The sequence below is a fragment of the Mangifera indica genome, chromosome 1 (assembly GCF_011075055.1).
Source record: "Mangifera indica cultivar Alphonso chromosome 1, CATAS_Mindica_2.1, whole genome shotgun sequence".
NCBI classification, from domain to species: domain Eukaryota; kingdom Viridiplantae; phylum Streptophyta; class Magnoliopsida; order Sapindales; family Anacardiaceae; genus Mangifera; species Mangifera indica.
Window position 1 is genome coordinate 5,851,519 of NC_058137.1, and position 22,168 is coordinate 5,873,686.

Consider the following 22,168-nt stretch of genomic DNA (forward strand, 5'->3'; position numbering starts at 1 on the left):
ATAGATCTTATTTACCTTGAAATATAGATAATCATAGATTATATGAATAAGAAAAACATTGGGTGCACATTCGTGCATCGTCTCTATATAAAGATATGCTATTTCACAATTTTCAGGACTTCTTGCCCACACACTAATGGCACGCTCGTGCAAACCAAACGCCAACTTGTTCACTGACATTCTTGCAAATCGTTTGTGCATGTTTGAACCTCCTTTGTTCATGTGTCATATGTATACTAAGGTGTGATCTTATACTTAAATTTTGAATGATTGCAACCACATTTTGTCACTATCAAAGAATAGGAATTATCTATGTAGATATAATTATTTTTCTTGATTGTATAGATCGAGTATTTGTATTTGTATGATTGTATGATAATTGACAAATGGATCCAAGTATGTTTATGATATATCAAAAGTTTTAAATTCTACTTTCGTTGCTTTTGGAGTATCATAAATTCTTATAGTTATATAGACTAACAACGTCTAGAGACGATGGACCCTTGGCAACAAGAGAAGGCAAAGAAGTTGAATGGACAAATTGGGTGAACGTGAAACTTCAAAAGGGCCTCTGCCATGGCATGTACTCTATGATGTGTGCATACAATTGAGCAATTTTTTTTTCCAAAAAAAATAGTATTAGCTCCTCATTAACACTTTTCTATATAGATAATTATCTGTTAGTTGAAAATATAATATTAAAGTTGAAACAAAATATAACTTAATTAAGAAGAAGTCACTTAAAATGTTCCTGTAGAATATTTTTTCCCATCATCCTACCCAGGAAGGTTTTGGCCCTCCATTATAGTATCTAAGAAAGAAGAAAAATGTGACCTTACATCTGCCTTTTCAATGCAAACAAGCAAGCCTTCACACCTTGCGAAAAAATGAAGATGCACAATTGTTTACGTTTCTTTCCATCTTTTTGCTTGAAAACCCAGCGGAATACTTGAGATTGGTAGCAGAAATATGATGTGTACAATGACAATAAGAGTTTTAAGATAGTCAAACTAAGTCAAATGCAATTTTTTAAGATGGGTAATTTCGTCATACCATAACATATTGATCACCGTGGATATGCGAAAGGGTGCAAAGAAGATATTAATTTTCATTTTTGGTTCAGAGATGATAAAGACTTTTACTTCTCTCTCTTTGTAAAGAAAATCGCTTTTTTTATCTTTATAGGAAAAAAATCTTTTTTTATATATATTTTAAATATATTAAATAATAAAATTTATTAAAATTAAAATTAATTTAATATTTTAAATATTATTTATTAACTACCTTAATATATAATAAAAATATAAATAAGTTTAAAAAATATAAAAATTATAAAATTATAAGACTAATGTTTCAAGTAAAAATATTAATATAAAGAGATAAAAATAGAGACAATGACAGAGATATGGATAAATATAGAAAGAGGAAGAAACACATATATCCCTATTTTCAGTTATAAAGATATTTTTTATTTATGTTTTTATATTTTTTTTGAATTTATTAGAGAATTTTCTTTTTATTAGGATTAAAATTCTTAAATTTACCGGAATTATTATATCTAAGAATGACCCGTGGCCTAAAAACCTTAATTGGCCCAATTACTAATCAAACATAAAAAACCAAAAAGAAAGGAAACAAACCGCCATAAAGCGGTGGAACGGTCAGCATCGGTGCAAGACTCAAGAGGCGCGTGATCACCGCCTATAGTTCTCTGTCAGTTAATTTTCCCGCTCTGTAAATTAGGGCATCAAAAAAACAGAATTTCTTATTGTCTCGCTAGAATTATTTCTCATTTTATGCCATGGAAATTCTCCTTGGCTAACCAGTCCATAATGTTTTTAATGAATATAATCTACCGCAAGCTGTCTTCTCTGTTGCAGCCATGGCTGCAAGACGAGCCAGAGCTGGAGCTAAAATTAGGGTTCATAAAATCTCACGCGATTTTGAAGAATCTTACCCTTAACTCTCTTTGTATCAATCAATTGCTAGATGAAGAGTCGTCTAATAGCTTATGCGTCAAAGAAGTCAAAGTCAAAGAATTGATACTTCGCTTCTCGCATTGGTCTTCCACTGCATTCTCCTTCGAAATTCGCGGCCTTCATGTCACACTCTCAGCTAGGTAAATTCACTGTTGCTACACGCATTTGTGGTGGACAAGTATTTCGTTTTCTTTCACGCATTTTATTTTATGTTTTCTTTTTTTTTTTTTAATTGTTCATTGAAGAGAAATTAAAAAAGAAAGACTGAGAAAGGATGGGAAATCCAGTAATTTGCTTTCAGAGGACGTTAAAAGAAGTCTTTCTGCTATTGATCCCGAGGTAAATCTGTATTGTGTTGATTTTGTTTTGAGTTGTAGTCGACATTGTATTATTGGTTTAATTCCAATTTCTATGGAAGGTTGAGTGATTAAAACCTGCCTTGACATTTACCTCAGCTCGTTGGTGGACCAGCTAATATTGAATAGATTTTGTTCAAATAGAGTAATAAGCAATGTTTTTGGAATCAAATGGGATGGATGTCAATCTGGTGGAGGAGGCAGTTTAGTCCAACCGACAATCAAACCGGTTCGACCACTGGTTAAAATTAATATTTAAAACAATTTTGTATAATTTACTATTAGATATATAATTTGAATTATTTTAACATCAAAATAAACTTTGTTTGATGTTATATATGCTTAAAATTGATAGATGAAGTCTTGGGGTCAGGTCCAGGAATGAATTTTTGAAAAAAAAAAAAATTGATTTTTTATGTTGATCGGGTCAAGCCTGTTTCTTACCCGCACCAATTGGGCGGTTTAAATGTTTTAATCTTGTTTAATCCGATCCAATCTGATCTAACTCCAAAAATAATTTATAAATGAATTGAAACCGTTTTGGCTAGCAAGTGATAGTTCAACCAATTTTTAAAACCATTGTAATATGTATTGCAAGAATACTACATTATATCCAAATCTTGTATTCCTAAGTGATGATACTAACCTAGAGTTGCACATCATAGACCATATGATCACATAATTCACATATACCCTAAAAACAATGTCACATCGCTTGGCATACAAAATTTGGGATACAAATTGGAATACATAAGCATTTTTCTTATTTAATAAACGGCTAACTACAAATATACCATTGTTGGCGTATGAAGGCATTGATAGATAAGCTTGTTAAGCAGACATCCAATCCAACTAAAACATGGTTTTACCTTAAAATTTTAGATAGAGGAAGCCATAAACAAACACCAAAGGAGGTTTAATGAATAGTCCACAGGTTCTATACCATGCTTTCCTTATAAATTTGGAAAATGCTTATTTCATAGGTGCCATATATTTTTTTTAAATAAACAAATTAATGGAGGAAACAAATTCATGGGTACTTGAATGCTTTGTTGGTGAGGCTCAGCTACATAAGGTGACATATACCTACCAAAATTAGGAGATCACAAAGTTTAGTATAGTCTATCAATTGTTCTATATACTCACTTGGGCATGTGAAATCTTGCATACTAATTTAATCATTTATGCTTGGCTATAACGGTGAGGCCCTTTTTTTTTTCAGGGTGGTATTCTGCATGATGTCTTAGAAAGGATCTTGAGCACCAGTCCTTCAAGAAATAGGATAAGAACTTCTATTTTAAATCTTATTCTCAATCATTGCCATCTACAGATTCCTAGCATTAGTGTGCAATTGCAACTCCCCTTTGTTGATGATTCATTTGCATATATCTTGGAAGTAAAAGATCTAAATACAGAGTCTCTGTATTTTCAGCAAGGATGCCTTCTGAGAGGATTAGTTGGTGCTCTTTTTCGACCTCTGAAAGAGATTTATTTTGTTATCAGCGCAAGATATTTTGAAATTGGGTACAAGAGGAATGATCATGCGAACACTGTTTGTTCTTCAAATGAGTTGTACACTTTTATTAAATTGGATGAACTTCTGCTTGTAGATTTCCATATTCGTGCTTCAGTATTAAGTCTTTTCTTTTCTCCTGTTGATCTCAATGCTTTTGTGTATCTTGGTAACCTAACTTCAAAAGACTCAAAGCGCGCTAGAAATGGTAGACTACTATGGAAGCTAGCTTCAAGAAAAATTGGCCTTGCAATTTCAGCTCCTAATTTGTCATTGCATAATTTAGTTAGTCTTGTTAGTCTATGGCTATGTTATGTCAACAGCTATGAGAATTTACTAATCCTACTTGGTTACTCTGCTGATCACTTGCTAAAAAGATCTGCCGTGAAGATGTCCCAAGATAAAATGTTTATAGCTTCTGTAAAAAACAGTTGGGAGGTGATTTCTGATATTGAGAAAGAGCTACCTCCTGAAGCTATTGCACAGGCAAGGCGTATAGCCCGGTACAAGGCTGCGTCAAATGTTCAACATGCTGAAGATAGTTACAGAGAATCCTTTGTCATCAATCACTTCAAAATTTTCTGTATGATCCTTCCACTACTAGCATCTATTTGGAAAGTTATGTACAAAATATTCCATCTAATTGTACGTTTTTTAGTTTTGTTTAGATTTTTTATTCAACAGTCAAATGTGAATCCAAGAATGGTTTCTGAGCATTCTTGTCCACATTATTGCTTCATTCTAAACCTTGAAAGTATTACCTTAACTGTCTATCCAGAAAACTTAGGAGACCCAGTTAATAAAAGAGTAGAATCACAAACTGGGATTTCAAGTTCAGATTTCCTTTCCTTTTGTCTTTCAGTTGATAGTCTGATATTAATGTACATAGAAGACATCTCTGAAAAGTCTGTGTCTGTGTCCTGTGGCCAACTCAAGGTTAAGTCATCAACTAATATCAGAGCTCCTATCGGGAAGAGCAGTTCAAAGAATTTTATTGCTTCTGAGAAAGGACATCGAAAAGGAAAAGTCAGTACTGTCAAAAGTATTATGTGGGGTGAACCTGCACAAATGTTTTTCCTTTCAGAAACTAATAAAACCAATCCAGCTGTTCATGCTGAAGCTGCATTTGACCCACTTTTAGAAAATTTTCTGGGAGAAATGTGGATGAATTGGAAAAGATCTTGCATGAAATTTGAAGAGAACGAGATCGAATATTCTGAAAATCCATGGCTTCTATGTGAGATAAAAAGCTTTTTGACGTTTCCAGGCCATAAGAGTCCAGATTCTGGGTTTTGGAAATGTAACTTGACCATGGGAAAGTTAAATATAGTTTTAGGAGATTCATCTATTCTATCTTTGGCTCTTCTTCTTCGGCAGATACAGCATGCTGTATGTTGGACTAAGGGCAATGGGAGGTCAAAGAAAATTTCAGGGTCTCCACCAACTGTTGTTGATCGACCAGGGATCAGTTGCAATGATGCATATGAGAGCTATGCTAGTGGACTTAAGATGGGCTTGCTTAGAATACTTCCAGAGAAACATATTCAGATTGGAGTACTCGTAGCAGGTCCTCACATCCAAATATCATCGGGGAAGGTGGGGTTTCATGACAGAAGGAAATACATGAATCATTTGGGGGATTTTCACCTTGAATTTGATGTCCACAATATTGAAGTTGTTGTTTGGCCAACCACAAAATCTGATTTGGCATCATTTACCAGATTTCCAGGATCTGATGATGCAGAATCAGAGTGCATCAGATTGTGCGAACCTCAGCTGATTGATATACCTAAATCAGATGATGAAAAATATGCATCTGAAGGGTGGATTTCACTGTGTGCTTACCTTAGATTTAATGGTTTGAATGCTTACTTGGTAGACTCAGTGGAAAAACAACACAATCAAATTTTATCATTGAAGCCAATAACTTTCCAATTAGCATCCTTCAGGTAGTCTTTTTCCTTTATGATTTTCCTCTACATTTTTAACATCTTATGTGTATGTTTTTCTTGAATTGAGCATAAATTTAGCTACATAAGGAAGGTGGTTTTTTCAACTCTTGCTCCCTGACCCGGCTTAGAAGGAATAGTGAAAACTAGGGATCTGTAATTTTATTGAAAAGTTTCATAATTGTTCTTTATTTATTTAGATTTAAATGTTTTATATTGTTCATTTTTCCTTTCCTGCTATCTTTACTTTTTTAACTTAAACTTTTCTTGCTTGTACAAGATACTTCAATCTTTGTTTTTATTTTTTTTTTTGGACAATCTGTTAGGTTTTTCAATGGGGTTGTGCAGTCCTTTTTTTTTTTTTTGACATGAGTTAGCACATATGGATCCTTTCTCATATGAAGTTCCACTTTGTCCTGTCTTCCCATTGTTTTGTAGTATCTAATTCATCTGGATTCATGTTTCTTTCTCGATACTTCTGATATGCCATTTTTTCCTATCTCATTTGTTAAAAAAATGTGGTGATCTTGAGAATTGTGGATTGATGAAGAGAAACATTGTGTTTTTACTGAAAAACTATCTATCTTGTCTTTATTCTTGATGTTTAAAAGGATTATATAACCATTGCAGGGAGTATGCTCATTCATTAACCTCCACCGTTGTTGCCTTCTCAGTAGCTTTGTGTGGAATGGCAACAGGGTTCACCATAATGTCATTTGTGGATGAGATGTATGTTTTCCTTCAGGTGATTCCTTACTGAGACCAAATTAGATTTGGGAATGTTTTTGTTCATATTCTTGGTCTTTACTATTTGACATAGTTATACTAGAATTTTCACTATACTCCTTTCAGTTTTTCTTTTTGTGCTTTAAGTGCATAAATGTAATTGTTGAACCTTTTTCTTCTTCTTATGTTTTCTGACATTCAGTTCCACTGTCCATAATCTTAAAGTAATTCTTGTTGACCTGATCTGTGTGCACATCATATGCTTTACAGTTTACTGCACCTTTAGTGGGCATATATGCCAGTCCTATATTAAGTCGTTTGTCACTCCTATTCCTCTCTTTGCTGTTAGTCGCTTGGTTGATGGCAATTTTATGACCACTGATTTATGTATATGATGATGTTTTCCATCTCTATAATAAATATTCCAAGCTATGTGCTAATTGTATTTTGGGAATTAGAAACAAATTTTTGGAGGGTTAAAGCTAGATAAATAATTTAAGTCGATGATTAATCTGATATTGAAGAAACACCATTCTTGTGAAACTGAAATTACAGCAATTGCTGCTAAGTTCTTTGAAAAACTGTTAAGGTAGAAATGATAACATACTCAATTTCTTTGCCTACATGAAATCGCTCTGGCAGTTTGAAAGTTTTTTTGTACAAAATAGTTGGCATTTTAATTACTGATGACAGTGAAGATTCACGAATTGCCAAGCTTGTCAGTGATCTCTGTATGCTAAAACTTACTCTTTCTGGATGCTTTTTCCTTGATGGGAAGGGATGGCGCTTGGGCTCCATTTTGTTAACTGATCTTGAGTAAGTATAACATTGGTATAATTGTGCCATGGGGTGCTTCTGTGTAAAATTAAAAGTGAGACCTGGAGAGGGAGAGAAGCAGAAGAACACTAGACTAGATGCTAGAGTTTCTACTGTCTTTAAAGAGTCAACATATCCTCGTAAAAGTATTACACCAACACTTATAGATTTCAGATTGTTGTCCTTGTGTTTCTCTTTTATGAGACCTTAGAATCCTTGTAATATCATTCATCTTTTGAATTAATGCATATATATATCTAAACAGTATTCTTTTCCCAGGTGGTTGTAAGCTCATTCACTTCAGCATCATATGCATTGAATAGCTTTGATTCTGTTGCATATTTTCCCTTTCAAGAATTTATGGGGCAAGATATGGTGTCCTTGGAACACAAGAACAAGGAAACTACCGGAAACTCAGCACCCTTAATATGTAATAGCATTCTGATTTCACTTAATGGAACCTTTAAGCTCAAGTCAAGTGACTTATTTTTTCATAATTCTAGAATGAACAATAAGTTGAGTTATAGGAAAATTTTGGATGCTTCAAATCACAAAAGGTTGGTCGATGGTTTTCTTGATTATGGATTTTGGATTTCTGTACATCCAACATGTATTGACATATCTTGTGAAGAAGGGAAAATGGAAGTTTTCTTTGACTTGTCAGGAGTTAAGTCTCTCATGGTCAGATATGAGGATCATATTGGAAAGAGTTTTGATCGCTTGGTACTTGGAAATCTGCTGGTACAGCCACATGATTGCTTGCATGAACTATCCCTTTCTAATTGCATGTTTACATTGTTGTTGAATCGCCCTCATGCTACCTCCTCTTTGGGTACTGTGAGAGATGCAATTCGTAGTTTTAGCTCAGTGGATAATATAGTGCATTCTGTGGAGAATTCCCCTTTGAAAGGTGAGTGTGAAAAATCAATTGTTTGGTCTAATCGTTTTGTTCAGAAGTTAGGATTTACTCCTAGTACCTTCACACAAGCCCCAAGTCACTGGATACTTGTAAACATTGCATTTGATGAGGTTTTCATGACAAGTTGCTCAGTGAAGAATGGTCTAATTGGAATACATCAAATAAATAAGCTTCTGTCTTCACTTTCTGTGGGGGGAGAATTTCAAACGGCCTCTTGGACAATCCAGGTGATAATATTCTGCATTAGACAAATTGATATTCTCCTTTATCTGTGTTGGCTTTAAATTTTGAAGCTAGGTTGTTTAAATTGTTGAAATTCTTGTGAATGACTAAGTGTATGTGAAATTTCATTCATATGAATTCTTATTTCCCACATTTTTTTCAATGGGAGTGACTGTGTTGCTACTGGCAGGGTGGTCTTCTTTTTCTTGAAATGAGTACTTTGCAGATGTTTGTTCACTGCTTGTCTTCATACGTTGATCAGACTGCAAACCTTTTATCTATCTTACAATTATCTGCTGAACATTTTCAAAGCACTGAAGATGTTGTCGATATGATTGGACCATGTATGGATTTTATCAAGGAATCTGCCCAAGGAACACTTACATCTCAAAGAACCAGAAGAGAACTGCTGGAAGCTTTTGTTGTAGATGTGTCTCAATTTTCTGTTGTTCTTGTAATTGAAAATGAATCTGGTATATATATTTCCTTCTTAGCTAGTCCTCCAATCTAATTATCCTAAATGAATTTAGATAATTGATCCAGTTCTGCAGGGTGTGTTCGGGAACTTGTGCTTGAGATTGATGCTCATATGGAACTAGGGATAACAAACTTGCAAAAGAAGTTCAAATTTGAGCTTTCCTGCTTATCAATTCTTTCTCAATTCCTTCAAGAAGGTGTGGAAAATGAACTTCAAATTCCCCATTTCTCTTCTGTCACAACAAATGAGTTGTTATCTGGTTCTGTCGTTGGAGAAGGCACTGTAACAGCTCAGTATAATGATAGGAATCATCCATGTGATGCTGCAAGTTGTTCAAAGGTTTCTGTCTTTGAGAATGAATTTGCCACCGAGAATTGTGCTTCTCAAGTCTTTCACTTAAGTCATCAAAACCATATCTTGAAACACCTGGGTGCATTTATATTAGTTGAGAAAGTTGAGAATAATTGGTTCGGGAGAGGCTCTGTTTCAGGCTTTGATATGACAGTTTCTCTGTCTGAATTGCAGGTGAAATGTTTTTCAGTTGCCTTTTATTAATAAATATTTAATATCATTATTATTAAGATTGTAAGTACCAGCACTTTTCATGCTTCTGAGCTGTGATTAATATCATTGTAGAAGCATATGTTTATCTTGTTTCTAGGTTAGGGGCCTGCATGGTTTCATGATCTAACATGGTATTTTACATCAGATGATTCTTTCCACAATTTCATCTTTCTCTGAGGCATTCAGCAGAAAAATGGCTAGTGAAACAACAAAAAGGCTCCATTCCAATAATCAAGAAGCCTACAACAGTTTGAAAACTGTGGTCCCGGATGGTAAAGATCTCTAAGGCTTAAAATCTCTTGCATTCAATTTTTTGGAACTTGAACCAAATGCAACTTATGATTTTGTATAGGAGCCATTGTTGCAATTCAAGATGTACACCAACATACATACTTTGCAGTGGAAGGTGGAGAAAATAAGTATACACTTGTGGGTGCACTTCATTATTCTCTTGTTGGAGAAAGGGCTCTTTTCAGGGTAAGAAATTCAGATTACATTGCATTTCCCTCAAGCATGAGGGCTTTGGTAGTTAGAAGTTATTTTTTAGTTTGTATTTTTGTGTTCTGAGTTGTTGTTACATACAGGCAATTTCTAGAGGCTTTGTGCTTCAATTTTGAAGTTTTTAGACTTAAAATGCCCTGGTAGTTTGGTGGCAAGATTATCTGATATTTAATTTGGTGAAGCAAAGATAGGATTTAGAAAGAATTCCAAGTTGACTGCAACATATTTGCTTGTCAGATAGTACAGCTTCAGGCATACTTTTGAGGTTATCCACCTCCATGTGGGAAGTTGTTAAGGATTTTGCACCCCAGTGGATCAATTAGCATTTTCTTGAATTATTCCTTGATCTATGGAGGGTCTTGGTACAAAGAAGGATAACCCTGTAAATGTGGAACAAATATATTTGCCTAATTAGGAAAACAACTTTTCTAATTAGTTTCCCATTATAAGAGAATTTTCTGAATTCCCAATATCATCATATGGTATTCCCTAAAAGATATTTTAAGAATTACCTCTACTACCAACAATTCATTTACAATCATGCTTTTATGTGAGTTGTTGTTTATAGTACTTCAAATCTCTGTTGATTGTTTACACTATTACCTCTTCTCAAACTTATGTGTAGGTCAAATACCAAATCCAAAGGAGATGGAAGTCATCAGTTTTGTGGTTCTCTTTGATATCATTGCATGCTAAGAATGATTCAGGAGAACCTTTGCGATTAAATTATCGTTCTGGGTCATGTTTTGTTGACATTTCCAGCGCTGATGACAGCAAGTGGGCACTATGGAGAACTTTATCTTGTGACTCTGAGAGTTATAGTGGTGATGTGGACTGGGAGCCTTGCAATCAATTGGTCAAAGATACCTTTTACCTTGTAAATAAGAAGAATGAATGTGCTGTTGCTTTCATTGATGGGGCACCAGAGTTTGTTAGAAAGCCAGGAAATCCATTCAAGTTCAAATTGTTTGATCACCTTTCTATGACTCGCTACTCTGTAGTGTCAGATGGTTATTCTCGAGATGCCTCTGGTACTAATCTGTATCATATTGAACGTGATGATGAAGGGAAGACTTCTGGGAAGAGTGGGGGTCTTCCTTGTATTGATATTACAGTTGACAAAATTTCTCTGACAATTGTCCATGAACTTTTAGATACAAAGGACAGGCTCCCACTACTTTGTGGTTGCATTAGTGATACCCAACTAACTGTACAAATTCTACCTACTAAAGCCAGGGTTATAAACACATCAAGGGCTTTGTTGTCTTACTTTGATGGCCAAAGAAGTTTATGGTAAGAACTTATTTCCAAATTCAATTTGAGAGTAAAACTAATTTTATATCATTGTTACTTGCCTTTTATTTCAAATTTATTTCCCATTCTGATAACTTTTTTGTTTTCTTTGATTTTGTATTTGTAGGAGAGAACTTGTTCAACCCGTTGAAGTATGTGTTTACTATCGTTCTAGTTCTGAAATTCAGGGTTCAGAAAATTTTGCACATAAAGTGCCTCTTCATATATATTGCAGAACTGAGGTCAGAGTTTTGTTCTTTCAGATTTTGTTTTCTTTCAACTCTTTTTGCCATTTTGGAATTGTCTTAACAATTTGTTTTGTGATATTTTCAGATCAATATATTTCTAACTGAGCTTTCATTGGACATTCTTCTGTTTGCTATTGGAAAATTAAATCTGGCTGGTCCTTATATAATCAGAAGCTCTCGGATTTTTACCAACTTTTGCAAGGTCTGCTGCTCAATTATGTTGTTGGTTCACATAACCATCTTTCTTTCCCCACTACTCTCTCTATGTGTGTGTGTGTGTGTGTGTGTGTTGTGGGTTGGTTTTCTGGGTTATTATTATTATAATTTTATTGATACATGTAATTTGACCCTTCTATTTTGTGATGATATTGGATTTGTTCTTTTTTCTTTTGCATTAAATATCTGATTATGGTTTCTCTCCTGCTATTCTCTCTCTGTCTGTATTCTCTTTCATTTTGTGTTTATTTTATATTCTTGATTCTGACTTAGCAAATTTGTATCCATGGCAGGTGGAGAATCAGTCAGGTTTAAACCTTCAATGTCTATTTTACAATCAGCAAAGTGTGATAGTAGGTAGAAAACAGTCTGCTTCCATTTTCTTGAGGTGCTTCTCTGAACTACATAAATCATACTTTACGCCAGTAAATATTCCATTTGCTGTCAGCTTGATAGTTTGAGAATACCCAGAAAATAGTCAGCTTTCATCTGGTCTTCTCTGTCCTCTGCTCTCTTTGATTTTGGATATTTGTGTGAGTGTGAATACTTATATACATCTAGGGAGACATATATATGGTTTAAAGGCTATGATAGGATTTTCAGAAGAAATTTGTGCTTAATACTGAAAAGGTTCTGGTGTTTGTATTTACAATAAATAGGCATGGTTATTTAAAAACATATTTTATTTCTGATTAGTAATTTACTTGTAGTTTGCAAGCATTTGGGATCTGACATGCATATATGTTTTTAAGGCACTCAACTTTAGCAAATCAGCCTCCAGATATTGCATCGGTTGTTTCAATCCAACTTTTTGCGCCTGGATCTATTACAACGTCTTCGATTAATCTTTCCCTTTTAGAAGCTCAGTCATTTGCTTGGAGAACTAGAATAATGTCAGCCCAAGGTATGTAGATTCTTTGTCTTTCTTCTGCGACATAATTTTTGAAGAAGCTTTTTAGATATTCATTGTATCATTTGGATCTTTCCAGTCATCCTTAAAATATTTGGGTATAGATGTGTTGTTGTGGATCTATATTTTATGGTTCTCTTGCCCTATCAATTATTAGTCAAAAGCTGCTGCCTATGCTGCGGCTAAACCTGTTTGTCACATATGGATTCATCCCTAGACTTCTAGTTTAGCTGCAGATATTGAAGACACAAAGAGGCAACTCTTGATACATGCATCTGGCACAGACTCCCGGATAATATAAATTGCCTCTGGAACCATTTTCAAAGATTTCTCTAGTTACATTGGGTAGGAGTGAATGTGATCATAATAAACCACTGTGAATCTCAGTCTTCTTTGTTACTTCTCAATCAATCAGCTAATTTTCACATGCAATATTTTTGTTGCCACAGATGAAAATAAAAATCAAGATACTTTAACTATAACCTATTGTTTTCTTCTGTTCTTGAACAGATTCAAGAACTTACCCTGGGCCATTTCTTGTGGTAGACATTTCAAGGAAATCTGAGGTACTTGCTCAAATCTCTTGCTCTATACTTTCAGCCTAGTTCACTACTGGCTGCATTTCAACTTTGATTAGTTCTCCTTTCTTTAATCTTGTGCAAACTTGTAGGATGGCCTGTCAATTGTGGTTTCTCCTCTGATAAGAATACATAATGAAACGGGATTCTCTATGGAGCTACGTTTTCGACGAACTCAAGAAAATGAAGATCAATTTGCATCTGTTTTGTTGAAGCCAGGAGAAGCCATTGATGACTCCATGGCTATGTTTGATGCTATAAATTTGTCTGGTGGGTTGAAGAAGGCATTGACATCTTTAAGTGTTGGTATGCTTTGGTAACGCCAATATTTGAGCTGTATTTAAGTACTGCAATAATTAAGCTGTTATGTGCCTGAATATCTTCATGTTCCTTGTCTCACTGTTTTCTGCTTCTGCATGTTGAAGTTTGATTTTGCCACACAAAAAGAAATTTTGATGAAAATAATTTTGATTTTCTAGATAGGATTTTTATTATCTTGCTTCATTATTTGTATTCTTTGTGGTGATTAGAACTGAACTGGTTGAAGTCTTCCTAGCATGGTGGTAAAGGGTGGGATTGGGACATAAGGTTTGGATCTTGATGCTGACCAATATAAATCTCACAGAGTCATTTATTCAAATGACGGAGTTTTGCTGGTTTCTGGGCTTTTTTACAATACATTGCTCTTAGCAGTAATTAATAAGTTTTTGCTGATTGTCTATTTTGTTTTGACAAATTCATCTTTCCCTTTTCAATTTGAAGGCCAAAAGAGAAAAATAAAATTCAGATGCATGTATTCTCTCTTCTTTCTTAATTCTTGTAAATTGTGTTTTTCTCCTGAAACTTTTTGGTTTGGAAATAATTTGTAGGAAACTTCTTGTTCTCTTTTAGACCTGAAAATCCAGATAGCTTGATGAGCTCAAAGAGTGTACTTTCAGCAGAATGGTCAGATGAGCTCAAAGGTGGAAAGGCTGTTCATCTCTCTGGTATATTTGATAAATTAAGCTATGAAGTCAGAAAGGCTTTAGCTGTTGAATCAGAGAAATATTCCTTTAGCACTGCACATTGTGCTCTCAAATCAGATGATGTGCATGTTTCAAACATGCATTTTCTAATTGAAAGCATACGAAGAAATGTGCCTATTATAGATCCTGATAAATATGGTGATCGGGTTGAGAATAGAAATTTGCCTACCGCATTACAAGAGCAGAAGGAAATCTTTCTTCTACCTACCATGCAGGTGTCCAATCTATTGCATTTGGAGATACAAGTGCTTTTGACTGAGACTGGTAAAGAGCAGAAAATGAACTTCAATAATATTTTTTGTATCATACCACAAACTTTTATTCCATTCTTTTGCAGATTTGTCATCCATTAGTAGCTCTGGAAACATTGGGAAGCAGGCGACTATACCATGTGGATCAACAGCCGATTTTTATGTTAATCCTGCCATAATGTACTTCACTGTTACTTTAACTGCTTTTAAATCAAAGTGCAAACCGGTAAACAGCAGTGATTGGGTAAAGAAGTTAGTTAAGCATAAGAACGAGGTGCATTGTTTGGACATTGATCTGGATTTTGGTGGTGGAAAGTATTTTGCTTCCTTAAGATTGTCTCGTGGGCAGAGAGGCATATTGGAGGTTGTTGCTCAATGACCATGCATAATTTTTAATATTCATCTGACGTATCTTGTCATGAATCTTTCTATAGTCAATGCACCTTGTCATCTAGTTGGTATGCTAAACAGCTTATGTTTTTGCAGGCTGTTATTTTTTCAGCCTACACCATTAAGAATGAAACCGATGTTTCACTATTTCTCTATGCTCCTACTCAGAAGCCTTTATCAAGGTAGTCACTGAATGAACTGATGAATGGTTAATGAACTCTTTTAGAATAGATGAATTGTCTGTCCTTGTCAATGCTACATTGTTATGAATGTTTGCAGATGTGAGGTTGAGAAATTTGGTTTCATCATTCCTCCTGAGATGGGATTATCTTTGGCCCCTAAGTTAACCGCATCATGGCTTTTAAGGTGAGATTAAGTGGATGAACTGGCTACATGAATGCATAAAGTTTGTCTTCTTCCTGTATGATGCTAAAAATTGCTTGATCTCTGCCAGATCCCACAAAGTTAGGTTCAAATTGTTTGAAGATCATTCATCTGAGGTACTGTTAGACTTGGATGCATTATCAGGTCTTACAGAGATAAACTTGGAAGTAGAGGAAATATCTGGAGTCAAGCATATCAGCAGATTTGGAGTGTCTATGGGACCGTCTTCAAGTAAAGTGCTTGTTCCATCACAAACAGCAACTATTGTCCCAAGACATGTTGTTGTTAATGAGACAGAACATACTATTATTGTTCAACAGTGTTATTTGGAGGTTTGCTCTCAGTGCTTCAGTTATTTACTTCTCATTTATTTAACATCTTGGGTAAATCTTTATGGTATTTCCTTAACTCCCACCTTTCTTTTGGAAAGGATGACATGGCAGGCATGTTTCACATCAGTAGCAAACAAAGAACAACATTACAGTTGCGTGATGGAGTCAACAAGAAGAGAGAATTCAGTTTATTTGAGAATATTATCAGAAAACACAGAAATGGTAATGATAAATCAATGGTGTTTATCCAGTTTCGACTGGCTGAATCTGAATTGGGTTGGTCAGGGCCATTATGCATATCTTCACTGGGACGCTTTTTCCTAAAATTTAGAAAACAATCTGGTCAAGTGACAGAACCAGACAACAATGTAACAGAATTTGCTAGTGTTCATGTGGCAGAAGAAGGGTCTACTCTTGTTGTGCACTTTCACAGACCACCAATTGCCAATCTACCATATCGGATCGAGAACTGCTTGAATTGTGCATCTATTACTTACTATCAGAAGGTTCTGACGTTTTCCCATTTCCCTTGTGTTTCTAATGTTAAGTTGATGTGGAATGGAACTAATATTATGCATGTCTTAATTGTTTTTCAACTATTGCTGGAGAGTTTTCCAGGATTCTTCAGAGCCAGAAGTTCTTGGATCTGGATGCAGTGTTGATTATGTCTGGGATGATTTGACTCTTCCTCATAAGTTAGTTGTTCTAATCAACGGTAATCGATGGCCTTGTTACTTTGTTTTTCTTCTGTTCATAATGTGTTAATGTTTCTGATATTCCATAATGACATCTTGGAAATCAGATATTAAAATCTGAGATCTTCTATTCATAATGGACTTGTTACAAATTTAGTGGCCTCATTATGGTCTTAGAATTGTTGTGTACTTCAATCTATGAAGATAGTCATCTATCAATTACTACATTAAAATATCACATGCCTGTGAAGTCATCTTTTGGATGTTTGGTATAGGGTTGTTACTGAGCATTCCCTGCTTAAGAGATTAGCTTGATCTGAGTACAATTCTTTATACACATTTAAGAATTTAGCTTCCAGTTCCACTGCAGTGTTTTAATGGCCATTAATGAGAAACATTGTAAGCTCAGGTGTCCAGTTTACTACTTCATTTTCCCTCTTCTCTTTTCAGTTGATCTTGGGTAGCCGTATTGGCTTAAATGTTGGTCCCCATAGCTTGATGTTACATTATGGTTGTTCTTTTTTGTATCTGCATTCTCAGATGTTTTCAAATGAGTACACAAATCTGGGAGTAGATTATGTGACCATTCCTATGCCAATGTCTTGTCCAACATGGTCATTTCACAAGAAATGTCTATGATATCTCTAATAAGATAGCATGTATAGCTTGGATTTTTTTTTTGATTGTGGGCATGCTAAAAGACTAGTGTATTAATGGGCTATGTTGATTTCAATTCTAGATACACATACATTGCGTGAAATTAACTTGGACAAGGTGCGGCCATGGAAACCCTTTTACAAAGTTAAGCAGCATAGAGGATTGGCATCTCATTTACTTGTGGGAAAAAAAATGGGAGACCGTATAGCTAGTTTTGGTGAATTAAATGGAATAGAGATGAGAAAGGTGGGATATGAAATATGCGCAGATGGTCCTACACGGGTTTTACGGATATGCGAGTTTTCAAATGACCATAGGGGTGACAGATTATCTCAGTTCTGTGCCAAGATTCAGCTAAGAATATCCCATTTTGCGATCCACTTGCTTGAACATCGAAAGCAGGTTTATATTAATTATATTAATCTTTTTCAAGTAAACCTAAGTCTGATTTTTTAATTTAATGTTCTTAACTCTTTGTTTATTGTTGTTACATTACAATTTGACCTGAAAAATTGATGCTGAAGTTTGTATATTTGAGTTATAACACATTTGATAACTGAAATAATTAGCCCCTCAACTAGCAACAAACACAACTTTCATCTATACAATAGCAGGGGTTTGAACACAAATTACTTAACTTTGATATCATGCTGAAGGAAATTATCTATACTTAAATTTTGAGTTCATAAGAGACTAGCAGTAATATTTAAGTTCTAACAAGCTTCATTAAGTTTGCAAATCTACTATACTTTTCCATTCAAAAGATTTCTCATTGGGGTAATCACTAATCTTGTTTGTTTTTTTTTTTTTTTAAATAGCTTGAGTGATACTTTTTAATAGATGAAATTTTTACTGTGATGGATAAATGGGGTATCTGTTTCATCCAATTTACCATCACCTCCTGGTCTTTTCTACACTTCTTTTCATGCTTTTAAACTATTTGATGTGATTCTATGAATGATAATGAGCTGTAAAATAGTTGTCTAATCATATCTATTGTCCATTATATGACTATGTTAGCACTGAATAGGAAAAAACCTCCAAACTCAGTTTAGCATATTAGTTATGAGCTTATGTTTTCACCTCAAAATTAGATAAAGTTACTGCTAATGGAAGTGTGTTGTGGAGGTGACATTGACCTAGTACTGATTATGCGGGAAGGATTGATTTCAAATGGCATGAGATTTTGAAGCCATGGATGGCGTTTAACTATTCATTTTGATTTGATTTACAATATTTTGAAGGACTTAGATGAGGTTGATGCGACATTTTATACACCAATCTTGGTTGCAAGGCTTGCGAATATAAATCTGGATTCTATTTTTACTGATAGGCAGAAATATAACCAGATTTCTGTGCAGGTAATTATTATCCAGTGTCAACTGTTTTCTATAGTGATGCTTGAAGCAAATATTTCTATATATTCCTGATAGTACCTCAATTTCATCAATACAGTCATTGAATGTTGAACACAAGTGGGTTGGAGCTCCTTTTGCTGCAATGATTCGGAGACATGAATTGGATAATAGTGACTCAAATGAATGTGTTCTCAAAATTGTGTGTGTCCTGCTTTCAACTGGCTCCAATGTTCAGCAAGTTAAATACTCATCAATTGTTCTGCAGGTAGAATCAGGAAGTCCCACGCCAGCTTTTCCTTTCTTTACTGTATTTATTTCTTTGGTGTTGTTTGATTACGATATTTCTGTTGACTGTTAGTAGAATTAATAATACGGCTAAATTTTATGGTATGTAGAAATACATGCATTTACTGTGTAGCCTAAATTTTATAACCTCATCATGTGCAGCCTGTTGATTTGAACCTTGATGAGGAGACATTAATGAGAATTGTCTCATTTTGGAGAACATCAGTCGCTGACTCAAATACTAAGAGTCGGCAGTTTTACTTTGATCATTTTGAGATTCACCCAATAAAGGTTGAAGCATTTTCTTTGTCCTTTCTTGACTATGATGTTTAGTTGGAATCTGGCTTTACCTCTTTGTTTCTATGTATTTTTAGATCATTGCTAACTTTCTTCCTGGGGACTCTTATTCAAGTTATAACTCAGCTCAGGAGACCCTTAGGTCATTACTGCATAGTGTAGTAAAGGTGGGACAGAATCTCTCTATATGTATGAGATTTGGGTTTGTTTATCCTTAGATACAAGAAATTTATGTCTATTCCATTAAGGCATGAGTTGATTTTTCACTTGTAGGTACCCTCCATTAGAAATATTGTTGTAGAGCTGAATGGCATCCTGGTTACTCATGCTTTGATTACAGCACGTGAATTATTTAGTAAATGTGCACAACATTATTTATGGTAATCCATTTATGTATTTTTTTTTCTGTTCTTGATCCATTTAGCTCATTAAAACATGCCTAAATTTTGATATCATTATCAGGTATGTCATGAGGTCGATCTACATTGCTAAAGGAAGCCCACTGCTTCCACCGGCTTTCTCTTCTATTTTTGATGACTTGGCTTCATCTTCTTTAGATGTCTTCTTTGACCCTTCCCATGGATTGATGAATCTTCCAGGTTTCACATTAGGTAACTGCTTTAAATGGTTCTCTCTCTCCATCTATATTTCTCTCTCTCTCTCTCTCTATATATATATATTGCTAAAGCTTTCAGAAGCAAATTACATGAGCCTTAATGAGATTTACAGTTGACATTGACCCTTCTATTTGAGTTTGTTATGGAGCCTTCTAAATTCGGTTTTGGTTCTGGCTTTTGAAAACAGGTACCTTCAAATTCATTAGTAAATGTATTTATGGCAAAGATTTCTCGGGGACAAAACGCTACTTTGGTGATCTGGGAAAAACTGTGAGTCTAATATCTTTTTATGTATGACTGCTGTTGCACCCACCAAAACTATTAACAGAATGATGGCCTTGCAGTTGAGAACAGCTGGATCTAATGTACTATTTGCTGCTATCGCTGAAATATCAGACTCTGTACTGAAGGGTGCAGAAACAAGTGGTTTTGATGGACTGGTACAAATCAACCTCTCATTTTGAACTAGTAGTTGCATAATTTTCTTGCGTTGATTTTGCATTTAAAAACTGAAGAGATTACAATTATTGACTTTTTGGCTGATATTTATAATCAAGGTAAGTGGATTTCACCAAGGTCTACTGAAATTGGCAATGGAGCCATCATTGTTGGGGACTGCTTTGATGGGAGGTGGCCCAGATCGAAACATCAAGCTGGATCGAACACCTGGGATTGATGAGGTAACAAATGTTATGCGTGCAAGTTAAAAGACATAACCGAAAGAAGAAATAAGACTGAGTGTCTGAACATAATTGTCAAGCTGGCAAAGAAAAGTAGAGAGCAGTGATGAGCCCAGAAATATAATCTGGAGTAGTCCTATCATAAATCAAGATAATTTGGGAGGAGCAGTGATGAGTCCTGTTTGAATTTGCAAATGATAGTAGCAGTTAAAAGCAATAATTTATTGACACTGACAGTTAAAAAACTTATTGATACTAATATGTGTATGCTACTGGAAGTGTTGAAGTAAAGGCGGGGATTTTGGAGTGTATCATTGAGAAGCATATGCTATTATATCTTGCAACATAATCAGCTATTCAGATGTTTTTTAATCTGCTTATGCATTTCAGATAGTCTATAGATATGGCTATAAGTTTCATAAGCAAATTACATGAGATTTAATTTAATATTTGTATTTAGAGTTACTTCACTAACTAGTCACTTGAAACTTTTCAGTTATATATTGAAGGATACCTGCAGGCTATGTTGGATACGATGTATAGACAAGAATATCTTAGAGTCAGAGTCATTGACAATCAGGTAATTGTCGAGGAAGAAAATGGGAACAATACTCAGCTTGTGCTCAAAGAATGCTATTTTTGGAAAGGCATAATTTTCAGTTGGCTTATGATCTTGATACTTAAAACTCATCGTGATATCTGATGATTTCATGGTAGGCTTTTATCATAATTGTTTGGAAGTCACATATGAAAATGGTAGAGCAAGTTTTGTTTCTGTTTTAGTGTTAGACAGGTTTTTGATTGGGCAACACTTTGTCTTTGATAAGTGGACCAAAAGAGGTTGGATATGCTCTTATCATTTTAATATATTCATGTAGGTTTTCCTTAAAAACCTTCCTCCAAACAATACCCTCATAGATGAGATCATGGACCGTGTGAAGGGATTCCTTGAGAGCAAAGCATTGTTAAAGGGAGATCCTTCAAAAACTTCTCAATCGTTACGGCATCTCCGAGGAGAGAGTGTAATTATTCTCAATTCTGTCTTCCTCTTTCTAATTTCTCTCTTTATCTGTTTCATAGTTTCATATATAAATCTGAAATGGTATTTTTGTTCATTTATGTTTGCTTGAATATGTTGTCCATCTAAATACAAAGGTACAGCTAATAGCTACGATGTTTGTTGATGTGATTTACTGTTATTAAATGTCAATACGTGAGTCTGCCAAGTGTCAGTTTCTTAGATCACCCTGTATGCTATCCATTTGGCTTCCTGAAGGTCTTTGAGAGGAAGATTAGTTATGATATGTCAAACAATTGCTATTAATTTTACCTTTCAAATTCACTATTTATATTCATGATTCCACAGGAATGGAAGATAGGACCCACGGTGTTGACATTGTGCGAGCACCTCTTTGTGAGCTTTGCAATTCGCCTGCTAAGAAGGCAAGCTGATAAGCTTATCAGTAGCATCAAGTGGAATAAAGGGACCAAGGCTGACGATCTTAAGGCAATTGTCCCTGCACAGCAATCGGCCAAAGGGGAGAATTATATGAAGTTCATTTGGAAATGGGGATTCGGGAAATTTGTGTTTTCAGGCATTATAGCTTATATTGATGGGAGGTTGTGCCGTGGTATCCCTAATCCAGTAGCACGACGTATCGTGGGTGGCTTTTTATTGAGTTTTCTTGACCGAAGTGAGAACCAGTGAACTATTTTCATGTATCTTTGTCCTCTGTTTATGTACAGTTTGAGACACAAATGAGCTAGCTTGGTTGCACTGGTATAAATGTATATATTCGGAAATCTTGGTGCATTAGAACTGCATTTTATGTAATTTGTTATACAAAACTGTTTTGTATAGATTTATTGAACAAGGAATATATATCAGGCTAGGCAGCAAAGACCGTGAGCCACCCAACCTACCCACAT

General features: G+C 34.9%; 1 protein-coding gene across 2 annotated transcripts; it reads left to right on the plus strand.

Moving 5' to 3' along the window:
* The first annotated feature begins 1,651 nt into the window (after positions 1 to 1,651).
* LOC123213876 lies at positions 1,652 to 22,140 on the plus strand. 2 transcript variants are annotated; one of them, XM_044633505.1, is made up of 36 exons: positions 1,664 to 2,119; positions 2,225 to 2,318; positions 3,558 to 5,797; positions 6,428 to 6,542; positions 7,619 to 8,485; positions 8,671 to 8,953; positions 9,032 to 9,483; positions 9,668 to 9,794; positions 9,875 to 9,999; positions 10,649 to 11,316; positions 11,444 to 11,558; positions 11,650 to 11,766; positions 12,074 to 12,168; positions 12,533 to 12,684; positions 13,201 to 13,256; positions 13,361 to 13,574; positions 14,138 to 14,557; positions 14,631 to 14,908; positions 15,031 to 15,116; positions 15,214 to 15,300; positions 15,389 to 15,650; positions 15,749 to 16,156; positions 16,269 to 16,365; positions 17,085 to 17,404; positions 18,247 to 18,363; positions 18,458 to 18,625; positions 18,808 to 18,936; positions 19,020 to 19,109; positions 19,216 to 19,322; positions 19,405 to 19,553; positions 19,747 to 19,829; positions 19,904 to 19,999; positions 20,117 to 20,239; positions 20,736 to 20,819; positions 21,118 to 21,261; positions 21,606 to 22,140. In XM_044633505.1, exons 1-36 carry the CDS (start codon positions 1,797 to 1,799, stop codon positions 21,945 to 21,947), a joined length of 9,633 nt encoding a protein of 3,210 aa, XP_044489440.1. In that variant the 5' UTR covers positions 1,664 to 1,796; the 3' UTR covers positions 21,948 to 22,140. The 2 variants fall into 2 exon arrangements, 1 of the variants encoding a protein (XP_044489440.1); XR_006501770.1 differs by lacking the exons at positions 19,216 to 19,322; positions 19,405 to 19,553; positions 19,747 to 19,829; ... (3 more) ...; positions 21,118 to 21,261; positions 21,606 to 22,140 and having other exon boundaries at positions 1,652 to 2,119; positions 18,254 to 18,363; positions 19,020 to 19,037.
* The last annotated feature ends 28 nt before the right edge of the window (positions 22,141 to 22,168 follow it).